Source organism: Python bivittatus, unplaced genomic scaffold (assembly GCF_059951505.1).
Source record: "Python bivittatus isolate LINGU-HERP-01145 unplaced genomic scaffold, Pbiv_v1 ctg000840_np1212, whole genome shotgun sequence".
Classification (NCBI taxonomy): Eukaryota; Metazoa; Chordata; class Lepidosauria; order Squamata; family Pythonidae; genus Python; species Python bivittatus.
The window spans coordinates 5,052,383-5,065,395 of NW_028277113.1; the positions used below are offsets into that span (position 1 = coordinate 5,052,383).

The window sequence follows — 13,013 nt, forward strand, 5'->3', positions numbered from 1 at the left end:
AGAATAGCATTATTATTATTCCTATATACCTATATGTATAAAGGTACCAAGAATGAATGCAGAAATTACAGGAGAACTGGTTTCTTAAGTGTATCTGGGTAGTGTTTGGCAAAAAAGTCTTATTGTAGGACATGAGAGGAAGTGCAGTGCAGCTTTATGCCAGGCAGGGGACATACAGACCAGATATTTGCTCTTCAGAATGTCATTAAGGAATGTACGAATGTGTGAAAGTAAGTTTGTTATATGTTTCTTGATTTATGCAAGGCATACAATAAAGTGAAAAGGCTTGAATTATGGAATGTTGTGCACAAATATGGTTGCTGAATGTGATAATAGCCATATATAATGGACATAAATCTTTCACAAGAATAAGTAGTATATTTAATTAACAGGGAGTAAAACAAGGATGTGTAATGTCCCCTTGGTTGTTTAGTATATTTATGGATGGGTGTATATGGAATGCTTATGGTGATACTGGAGGTGTCTTAGTTGGGTATATGCATGTATATGCAGTTTTGTTTGCAGATGATGTCATACTGTGGGCTGAAATATCTGCAGTCAATATTAGACATATCTGAGATGCAATGAGGAGCATGAATCTAAAGGACCAAGAACCAAGATTTGAGAAGGAAAATCAAGTGAACAATTGCAAGTTATGTATAAATGGCAAAAAAACGAGATCAAGTACATGATTTTGTGTACCTCAGAATACTTACTAAAGATTTTCTTTTATTACAATAAAATATCAGCAGTACCAAAGGGAATAAAAGAAGAAGAGTAAAATTAATAAAGTGGGTCCTGGCCAGGAAATTTATCACTTTTGTCCTAATTGCTTCTACATTTTCACACAAGCCATACTAAATTTAGCTACTGTGTTGGTGCTAACATAGTTGAAGTTTGAGAGAAGAAAATCAACATAGTATTCTTCTGTCCTTCCTGGGAGGCATTGTAGCCAGGGTAATATATAATCCTGTGCAGATCCTTATTGAAATTGCAGTGAAGCAACACATGTTGGGCAGTTTCTATTTCCCCAGAGACGTACTGGGAGGTCTGTTCTGTTAGTGGGATTTTGATAAATCTGTAATAATGGCAATGGCAGCACTTTGTCCCTGGCCGTGGAGAAGTCCTTCTTCAACCTGAGGAAGGTTAGTGTGAGTAACTTGCAGATTGCCAAACACATTTTATGAAGGTTTTGCTGTTCCAGGAAAGGGTGTTAGCAAATCTATGGCAAACCTAGACAGCCTCCCCTCTGATTCACTGCTGATAACCATGGTGAGGGGTGGTCATCTGTCAGAATTAATAGTACTGGGCCATTTGGGGAAAGAGTAATCTTTAGCCAGTATGTCATAACTAGCCTCCATGCCCTTAATTCTATTTTGAGCATTCTTGCCTCAAGTCTGAGTAATGTAATGTATTAGGAATACTCCTTGAGCTGCAAGTATATACCTTAAACATTTTCGTATGGACTCAAGTTTGTTTCCCTTCATATACTGTCCTACCTGGGCTCCATATAGAATCTGAGCAAGGTTTTTAGCCTCCGATAATCTTAGGGCTGATTTACTAAAGATGTACCCCTACAGTTTCTGTACCAATACAAGATGTACCAATGTGGGTATAAAGGTAGTTGGTAGTCTGTTTTGCTGTTGAAAGAAATGGATGTTTGTCAAAAGAAGCATAAATGGCTTGTACAAGAGTGTGCTTTTGCTATATGGAAATGAGGGTTGGGCATTTCAGGAGAAACAAAAGTGGGAATTAGCATTTAAGAAGTGTGTGAGGTAAAACAAGAAGAGATAACTTAAAGAAAGAATGAGTCGGTATATTGTAATGGCAGACAAAGATGAGAGACTATGATAGATTAGGATAGTTAAGTCAACATAAGCAGTATGAATAACTTTTTCCCCCTTCCAATTACAAATTAAAGTCCAATGGCTTGTCTGCTTACATAGTTGATCTCATAGCTCTTTATGTAACCTGTGAGAAGAGAACTGTGTGCTGCTTGCTTGAAGTGATAAGCCACAAAATATGTATGGCTGGCACTTTCTGAGTGTCAGTGGCAAATTATGGGAATTGCACAAAAGCAGCTTTCAAATGAACGGTAATGGTAATGTGCACTGGGGAATAATGATTATTCTGGTCATCCATTCTGGGTTATGCAATTAAAAAAAAAAAGGATTTCCACAGCAGGATTTTCTGATGAGATTATCACTGAAACCATGACTGTCCCAGCCTGACAGATACGTTATTTGTGACAGCATGCAGGTTTAAAACATTATTTATTTATTTAGACATTAGGTTTGTGACAGCACATACATTTAATAAATTATTAGTATTATTATTGTTGGTCGCATAGTCAGCCAGATGTTTAGACTGGATTTGGCACTTTTATCCACCTATCGAGTCCTTCCCAAGGACCTGGGATAGGCAGATGTTGTTGGCTGATGGCGTTAAAAGTATTGTCACAGGATGCAAGCTGTTCCAAGTAAAGCTGCCTTTTGCAATTGACTGATGGTAATTTTGTCATTGCCGGTGGTCTTCAAGTGGTGCAACAGATGTTCTGGGATTGCACCCAAGGCACCTATAACTACTGGTACTATCTTTGCTTTCTTGTTGTTGTTATTTGCTGGTTTATATGATTCATTTTTATCATCCATCCATCCATCCATCCATCCATCCATCCATCCATCCATCCATCATCCATCCATCCATCATATTTATATAGCCGCCTATCTCACACAAGATGACTCTGGACACCGTAAAACAATTTAAAAAATAAATACTCAAAAACAACTACATATAAAAACCAGTAAAAACACACAAAACAGGAGGTGATAAAATTAATAAGGGAGCCATCGTAAAATCTCCCCGGTCCCCTGGAAACCCCAGGCCTGATCGCATAGCCGAATTTTATCGAATTTTAAGAGGGATGGAGCTAATCTCACTTCCAGGGGGAGGAGATTCCACAAGGCAGATGCCACAGCAGAGAAGGCCCACCTCCTCGGACCTGCCAAATGTAATTCTCTAGCAGATGGGATCTGCAGCATGCCTTCTCTGCCAGATCTGATGGGATGGGCAGATGTAATCAGGGAGAAGTGGTCCCTCAGGTAACCCGGCCCCTTGCCATGAAGGGCTTTAAAGGTCAAAACCAGCATCTTGAATTGTACCCAGAAGCAAAATGGCAACCAGTGCAGCTCGCAAAGCATAGGTGTAATGTGTACCACCCTAGGGGCACAGATAACTGCCTGTGCTGCTGCATTTTGCGCCAGCTGAAGCTTCTGGATACTCTTCAAGGGCAGCCCCATGTAGACCACATTACAGAAATCCAAACGGGAGAGGACCAGGGCATGTGTGACAGTGTGAAGCTGTGCAAAGGCCCACCTAGACATGACTGCCACCTGCTCTTCGAGTTGTGAGTCCAGGAGGACCCCCAGATTGCACACAGGGTGTGTCTGGGGCAGTGCAAACCCATTCAGTACCAAAGATGGCATAACTCTAGCACCAGAAAGCCCCAGAACCCACAGCCACTCAGTCTTGCCAGGGTTCAGTTGAAGCCTGTTGTTCCCCATTCAGACACTCACAGCCTCCAGACACCGAGATAAGACATTCACAGCATTGCTTAATTTGCCAGGGGCAGAGATGTATAATTGGATATCATAAGCATACTGATGATACCTCACCCCATGGTGATGGATAAGCTCACCCAGCGGCCTCATGTAGATGTTAAATAGATGGGGGGAGAGCACCGAACCCTGTAGCACACCACATAACAGGGGCCGAGGGTGGGAACTGTCCTCCCCAACCACCACCAATTGGAATCGGCCCTGGAGGAAGGAGGTGAACCAGCACAACACAGTGCTGCCCACCCGCAATCCTCTGAGCTGATCCAGAAGGATACCATGGTTGATGGTGTCGAAAGCTGCTGAGAGGTCAAGTACGGCAAGGATGAATGCACAACCCCTATCCTGCCCTTGCCAGAGATCATCCAAAAGCATGACCAATGCTGTTTCAGTCCCTTACCCAGGCCTGAATCCCGACTGAAAAGTATCCAGATAATCTGCTTCATCCAAGGTCCTCTGAAGCTGTTGTACAAGCACCTTCTCAATCACCTTCCCCAAAAAGGGGAGGTTAGATATTGGACAAAAACTGTCCAGTATAGTGGGATCTAGCGATGGCCTCTTGAGAAGGAGATGAACCAAGGCTTCCTTAAGAGGTGAGGGAACAACCCCCTCACTCAAAGATGCATTAACCATCACTAGAACCCACTTGCACGACTCCCCCCAGGCTGCTTTCACAAGCCAGGAGCGGCATGGATCTAAAGAGCAGGTGGCTGAGCTCACAGCTCCAAGGACCCTGTCCACTTCCTCAGATCCAACAGGTTCAAACCATTCCCAGATAACAGGGCAAGACTCCTCCCTAGGCACCTCCACTGGACCTGCAGTAAAGCCAGCATCCAAAAGAGAACTACTGATTTAAATGCTAATAATTTAATTGGATAGTATTGCATGAATTTATATGGAGCACTAGTACTTGTTTAGAATACAAGGAATGTATTTATTTATGGTTTTTCTCCAAACACACTTCCCCACAGAAGCATTTCCCCTCACTCACATTTAATTAAGCACCAATAGTAACTAGAACAGCTAATTTTGATATTCCTCTTAAGGAAGGTCAGTGTCTAGATAATGAGTGTGTGTGTGTGTGTGTTTTAAAATGAGGAAAACCTCTCTTGAGATTTTAAAGAAATAAAGTCAGGATGAGAGACTAGCACTCATACCTCTGGATCTATTACCTCCATTTCTGACTGTCCTTTTTTGAAAGGGAAGGTCGCGGGAAACTACAGTAATTTTTCAGCTGAACAGAATTACAGTTTTTCTGTAAACCTTCCCTTTAGGATCAGGGGAGTGATAGGAATAGTGATGGAACACCCATTCCCATCATCCTTTCGTGAATACACCTTAAAAGAGATAGCCATTTATTTTCTTTAGATAGGATCCCCGTACTGAGACTTAGTAACCTGATTTGGAATGCAAAATTGTAGTGGATTTACTTTTTGAACAAAGGAAAAAAAAAAACCAAAAATACATATTTTGTTCTAAAATATCTTTTTTGGCTGTCTGATGAGGCATTACAGATAGCTGTGGAAAGAAGGAATGTGAAAAGCAAGGGTGAAAGGGAAAGATATAAGCAACTGAATGCAGATTTCCAGAGAATAGCAAGGAGAGATAAGAAGGCCTTCTTAAATGAACAGTGCAAAGAAATTGAGGAAAACAATAGAATGGGGAAAACTAGAGATCTCTTCAAGAAAATTGGAGATATCAAAGGAATGTTTAGTGCGAAGATGGGCATGATAAAGGACAAAAAAGGCAGGGATCTAACAGAAGCAGAAGAGATTACGAAGAGGTGGCAAGAATACACAGAAGAACTATACAAGAAAGATCTTAATGTCCCTGATGTCCATGCTGGTGTGGTCACGGACCTTGAGCCAGACATCCTAGAGAGTGAAGTCAAGTGGGCCTTAGGAAGCATTGCTAACAACAAAGCTAGTGGAGATGACAGTATTCCAGCTGAGTTATTTAAAATACTAAAAGATGATGCTGTTAAAGTGCTGCACTCAATATGCCAGCAAGTTTGGAAAATGCAACAGTGGCCACGGGATTGGAAAAGGTCAGTTTATGTTCCAATTCCAAAGAAGGGCAATGCCAAAGAATGCTCAAACTATCGCACAATTGCGCTCATTTCACATGCTAGCAAGGTTATGCTCAAAATCCTACAAGCTAGGCTTCAGCAGTACGTGAACCGAGAACTACCGGATGTACAAGCTGGGTTTCGAAGAGGCAGAGGAACTAGAGACCAAATTGCCAACATTCGCTGGATCATGGAGAAGGCATGAGAGTTCCAGAAAAACATCTATTTCTGCTTCATTGACTATGCAAAAGCCTTTGATTGTGTGGATCACAACAAACTGTGGCAAATTCTTAAAGAGATGGGGGTACCAGACCATCTTACCTGTCTCCTGAGAAATCTGTATGCGGGCCAAGAAGCAACAGTTAGAACCAGTCACGGGACAACCGATTGGTTCAAAATAGGGAAAGGAGTACGACAAGGCTGTATACTGTCACCCTGCTTATTTAACCTATATGCAGAGTACATCATGAGAAATGCCAGGTTGGAAGAATCACAAGCCGGAATTAAGATTGCAGGGAGAATCATCAATAACTCAGATATGCAGACGATACAACCCTAATGGCAGAAAGTGAAGAAGAACTAAAGGGCCTCTTGATGAGGGTGAAGGAGGAGAGTGCGAAAGCTGGCTTGAAACTCAACATTAAAAAACTAAGATCATGGCATCTGGACCCATCAATTCCTGGCAAATAGAAGGGGTAGAAATGGAAGCAGTAACAGACTTCATTTATTTGGGCTCCAAGATCACCGCAGACGGAGACTGCAGCCATGAAATTAAAAGACGCTTGCTCCTTGGGAGGAAAGCTATGGCAAACCTAGATAGCATATTAAAAAGCAGAGATGTCACCTTGCCGACAAAGATCCGCATAGTCAAAGCTATGGTTTTTCCAGTAGTAATGTATGGCTGTGAGAGCTGGACCATAAAGAAGGCTGAGCGCCGAAGAATTGATGCCTTTGAACTGTGGTGCTGGAGAAGACTCTTAAGAGTCCCCTGGACTGCTAGGAGGTCAAACCAGTCAATCTTAAAGGAAATCAACCTTGATTGCTCATTGGAAGGACTGATAATGAAGCTCAAGCTCAGATACTTTGGTCACCTAATGCGAAGAGAGGACTCTTTGGAAAAGACCCTGATGATGGGAAAGATTGAAGGCAAAAGGAGGAGGGGACAGCAGAGGATGAGATGGTTAGATAGCATCACTGAAGCAATGAGCATGAAACTGAGCAAACTCAGGGAGGCAGTGAAGGACAGGAAGGCCTGGCACAATATGGTTCATGGGGTCACGAAGAGTCGGACACGACTTAACGACTGAACAACAACAATCTTTTTTGGCAGTACGTACAGTATAGTGATGTCTTTGAATATTTATAATAAGGACATGAATATTCTCTGCATGTGGCTGGAACCCTTTGCTGTAACTAGACTCCAGGTTGTTATTGCAAATACAGAAAGAATTCAGACAACGGATTTACTTATAGAATTCATATCTGCCTTTCATGATGTATATATGACCCATAGTTATAACAATACATTTATACAATACCATACTACAAGAAAAGTAGCCAAAGAGGGCACATTATACATCACTATATTTGCATGTGCTATAAGTAATATTTGAAATTGTGTCTTATATTTCTTCCCTACAAAGAGATAAAGTAACTTGATTCAAATCAGGAACTCACAAATATATTCACAGGTAGCCACCATAACTGAGAAAAGAATATGCACAGATTAATCCCGGGATACTTTCAAGCATGCATTTTGAAGGTACTGATTATTCTACAGGAAAGGGGGAACAATATCAGGGTAGTAATATTTGCTAAAGACCCGTCTACAGCCTCTTCTCTGAACGGTAATGGATATCAAATGTCACACTGTCCAAAAATCCTTCCCATTTGAAGCAACTGCTTCCAAGGAACCTCTGCATGTTTGATACAGAATCTTAAATACCATTTCAAGATTCTAGGATGGTGATCCTCTGTTTGATGGGCCACTGGACAAGGCTGAGAGGACAGCTATTATTTATGGGTTATGGTAATCTTATGGGTTCACTGCTTTATATTACAGTATACAGTTACTCTACCAATATATGGATTGGAGCAATTATCAAACTAGTTTGTATATTTGTAGTATATCTATTCAGTAGTTAAGATTTGATTCCAGAAAGGTACTTTAAAATAGGCTGAGGCACAAATGTAGCTTTTGTTTGCATCCTCTTTAAACCACTGCATCTTTTCGTGGAATCACATGACTTAAGCTAGGTGACATGCAAGTTTGCTGGGGGAGTGATTAATCAATAAATCACTACCTATTACAGCCAGATTTTATAATAAATAAATTACAAGCCAACCTTCTAAGCTCAAGATTCAAGAGATTCAAGCCAGGTGAAAATTCCTATAGGCTTTGTCCTATCTTATCTACTTTTCCACAGAATTTAAAACACTTTTTTAATCACTAGTTCATGCACCGCTTCATACATCATTTTTATATCAGACTAGCTAGTGAGAATTACTTTCTTTCAGAGGAAGAGGCACTACTGGAAGGTGGAGGATATTTGCATTTCAGAGAAATTGGTAGGATGTGACATTGGAAGACGGAGCATTGAATAATGTTAATGGACATTATGATTCAAAACTCAAGTCCTAAAGGAACTATAATGTCATCAATATGAAATGCAACAACATTATTAATTGGTTTGCTCCCAGCAGAGCATTTGTATATGAACCTGCTGCTCCTACAGTATTTGCAAAGCTTTGGTGCTTTTTCTTTTTAACAAACCAAAGTGTGCTCAGGGATGATTTCCTGCCATTCCAATCACTGCAGTGCATTGGATTAATAAAATAAAGAGTTCATGAGACCTACCTTGCCTACATATTGGTAGTCGGACCCAGTATATTCCTCCAACAAGAAAAATTGGTTCCACATCCAGCCTCGTTTCTGACGGTGCAGAACTTTCCCTTCATTTCCTACTCCATGAGTTCTGAAAGTTGGGGGCTGGTGGTCTGTAGTCCTAGTGAATACCATTGCTGTCGAGCAAGGGTGTAGCAGGCATACCCAGAGCAGCACCAGCAGTAAGATTTGCTGTATTATCATAGTTCTTAGCTTCACACGTGCCTTTGACTGCAAGTTCAATATTACACCTCTTCTTAGAGTAAGCTGTTTGTGCACCCTTGGTGCAGTTTATAACAAACGGCCCATCTGTAGTCGGTGCATATCCAAAACCTTAAAGCAAACAGAAAAATAATATATAGATTCAGATATATTCCTTTGCTGTGCATTAGCTTTCAATTATTCTTGGCACCATAGCTGCAAATATTATATAAAACTGATTATTTCTCCCCAAACACGTCGATATAATTATAATGGTTATTAGTAACTGTCACCAAATCCAAGTTTTGTAAAACATGAATGTAGTATGAAGTTGCTTCCACCCTACACAGATCAATGTGTTTTCCTTCCATCCTCATATAGCTCCTCATCTTTGTCTTTCAGGTTTAATGTCTATTAGAATGTTCATTATGTAGATTAGTGGATTTGTACCGCTGATTTAAATATTAAATATTATAGCCTCCCCCTGCCCCCTTTGATGCCTTCAAGTCAGTGTTGAGTCCTGGCAACTGCCTGAACAAGTTTCTGAAGTTTTCTTGGCAGTTTTTCAGAAATGGTTTGCCATTGCCTCTTTCCTAGGTTTGAGAGAGAGTGACTGGCCCAAGGTCATCCAGCTGTTTTTGTGCCCAAGGCAGGACCAGAGCTTCCTGTTTCCCAGTTTCTAGCCCTGCTACCTTAATCACTACACCAAACTGACTCTTACTATAGCCTTTAACAAAAATGTTTTCCGCCTGATTTGACTTGAGAAACAACCAGTAATTTATTAATTTTGTCACCAAGAAATACTTAAAGACAGTTTTAGAAATTACAGAAATGGTAGAGTATTCGTTTTCCAGAGTGTTTTAAATGGCAAAAGAAGACATCATATGCATGAGAAGAACAACATGACAAGAAACAATTTCTAGGAACAGAGAATCACATTCTCTAGAAACAGAAAAACAGACAATTAGCTATACATGCTTTTGATTGAGAATTATGTATGCAATTATGCTTTACATTGGTCTACTGAAGTCAGCTATTCATTGGTTTATATCATTTCTCAAAAACCTCAGCAAAAGGTTTCCTTGCTCTGTTATATGGGGGAAAAAGTCCTGGAGAAGGAAGCTGTAATATATATGATGTAATATTAGCATCTTCTGAACCCCAATGGCAAAATGTACAAATGGTCTTGCTGGCAGGAGATAATGAGAACTTGATTACAATGCCCTTTCTTATCTAATTGTTCTAATTACTTAAAAGTAAAACTGAACAATACCAACTATGTTTTAAAAAATATGTTCAAAGAAAAACGTCCATATAGCATAGACAGTAACATCCAATAACAAATCACTAAAAACCTAATAGTGAATAATAAATAATTTATTACCTTAAACAGCATCTTCTCCATAGCTCTTAACAAAAGCACTAGAAGAGACGAGACCAACCAAGCTCAGAGAACACGGACTCCCCAAAACTACCATTTTTGGCACTCTGTTAGTTGTCCACTTGATCTAACATATATCCAGTCAAAATTTCTGCTCTTGGGAAGCATTCCCTTGATTAATTGACAGACTGATTGATTGACTTATAGCTAGCTAGCTAAATTTAAATAAGAAGCAAAAGACTTTTAATGCTTATCCTTAGCAAATAATGAATATTCAAATTTCATAGGCAGCCATAGGAACTACTACCAACTCTACTCCCCCCCCTTCTTCTTTTTCATCAAATGGAGTGAGTTTTGAACTGTTTGTATATGACATAGGACTTTTTCCTCCCTGCTTTCTTTGTACGAAGGTATATTCCATTCTTCACACATTCTTACCTGATGTTGAAGTATTGTTAACTTTCTCTGGGGAAATAATGCTTCAACGTTAGCTATTGTTACTGAATTTCCTTCTTGTTAAATTAGGTTAATAGAATAAAAGCTTGGATAGAATGTGTTGAAATTACAAAACTAGCATATGTACACAGATCTGGCATACAAGTCTGCTTAATGGATTGCTATAGTGAGTAAATCTCTCCATTCCCTCCACCCTTTACCTATCCCTTTTGAGAATCCTGCATGAATACAGTTTACTGCTTTAAGAACAAAGACTGTTTAATCACCTAGTTTCAGCATCAGTATCTTTTTTTGTGCAATAAAAGAATTAAGGTAATGAGAACTGCAATGCATTTACAAGGCTCAAAGGGTTATCATTGCTCTCAAAAACTTTTAAAGTAATAAGAGTTACTATACAAGAGTCATTATAAATTGTGAATTTTCTTTAGGTTAGCACTATGTAGAATATGAAATATATAAGTGAATTCTAGTCTAAGAAGATGATTTTATCCCTCCAAAATTCCGTAATAGGAAAGGCTTAGAAGTGGACTGGGAAGGTTAAATAACTGCAGACATTTTAGTATAAATGGTAGATAACTTAAAAAAAAAAAAAAAAAAACAGTCGCAAGATGAGTTGCTTTTTGGAGGGACTACTTGCCTGGTGAATGTATCCCTTTTTGTAATATCTAAACAGTGCTTCTTCTATCTTCTTCATTCTCTACCCAGTCATCTCTTCATCTCATCTCCATCCTGCTTTTTTCCTCCTCCTCTTTACCTGTTCCTGTTGGAAAGGGGAAGCATACTGTAGATGGTCTTGAAGGGGATATTCAGAAGCCATTACAGAAATAACAAGGGCAGAAGTCTTTCTTAAGCCCTGGGGAAGGGGACAGTGTTAGGAAGAGACTCAGGCTGGCTCCTCCCTGACTCACTAGGATACAAGAGGAAGGCAAGGTAAAGAACAAGCAGATTTGCAAGATTCCATTACTACAGCCCAGTGTTATTCAACCTTGGCAACTTTAAGATGTGTGGACTTCAACATGGCTAGCTGGGGAATTCTAGGAGTTGAAGTCCACACGTCTTAAAGTTGCCAAGGCTGAGAAACACTGGGCTATAGCCTATCTCAATAAAGCATTATCATTTTCTTCCTGTGGAGTCAGTTTCCTGATCTGCTCTACCTCACAGCATTGACAGACAATATGTATGTATGTGCCCGTGTATGAGATCTGTGCACTTAATAAGATTTTGTGTGTGAGACTGAAAATGGTTGAAATATGTATATGACTTTAGGATCAGTTATTTTTATCAGTTATTTACCAGCTATTTCTCATCGGAAGAGCAGACAGGTGGGGAACACTGCTGCACAAATGAAAACTGCATTAACAGGGAAAAGCCAATGAAGTGCTTAATTTAAACTGTACTACACTCATTTAGTTTAAGAAATGCCAAAAGAAAAGGAATGTTTTGAATATGCAGTCACTCTTGTTCTATTTTGAAAACCCTCTGCAAGCTTCTGTGAAGTCAACAGATTAACCAACTCAAATGAGGAAAGAGAGAGAGGGAGGGAGGGAGAGAGGGAGAGAGAAGTTGACAGACTTCAGATAAGCTCTCAACCACTTCTATATCGCCTTTCAACATTTCAAGAACTTTATTTTTTTTCCCTTAAGTTTATAATATTCACAGTCACAGTAAATTTTGAAAACTTACTGCCTGAAAATCTATGTAGGCATTGTAAAGAAAGTGCTGAAGTTACTGATCATTTTCCAGTAACACACCTAGCGTGAACATGACTAATCATACCAATTGAATCATTGTCACCATCAGGTGACATGAATGCAGTTGGAAGGCTTACCCTATCATCTGCCCACGATATTTTGACACCTTCAATCCTCCCCCCCCAAAAAAACAAGGTAAAGGATACTATCAGATATTTTAGGCTTATTTCTCTGGTTAATGTGGGTGGAAATTGGAGGCTGACAATGTAAGCAGTGAAGCCACTGAATGATTATGGAGGTATTTATTCATTACAACTTATTACAGCATACCACCTATATCACAAGGAGTCTGGGTATTTACAATGAAAAAATAAATTACAACAAAGGAAAAAACCCTCCATCTATGACCTAGAGTTTTTTTTTACAGAAAGCTCTAAAACATCAGTGAATTTTTATACCAAAGACATGCCTAATCAAATTTAACTACCTGCTGACATGCTAGACTACTCTCAACGTGGCCTCTGGTATCCATCAAAGCACTGCAAGCTAATTATTAAATAGTATATTTATTAAAAGTTATTATGTACATCAGTAAAAGAAAATTGTTTTGTAATGTGCTTGCTATATACGATTGGCAGTGGTGAAAAGGTTGTTCAGCACATGTCTACATATCTATATCCATATCTATATCTCAGATTTATGATCAATATACATTTTT

The 13,013-nt window shown here is 39.5% G+C and overlaps 1 protein-coding gene across 1 annotated transcript in view; it reads right to left on the reverse strand.

Annotated features, from left to right (window-relative positions):
• Positions 1–13,013, reverse strand: part of CDH10 (cadherin 10) — a 142,594-nt gene that overhangs the window by 92,069 nt on the left and 37,512 nt on the right. The window contains exon 2 of the mRNA XM_088130720.1: positions 8,540–8,899. Within this exon, the coding sequence (XP_087986846.1) occupies positions 8,540–8,770 (231 nt within the window). The 5' untranslated portion in view covers positions 8,771–8,899. The remainder of the gene's footprint in view (positions 1–8,539; positions 8,900–13,013) is intronic.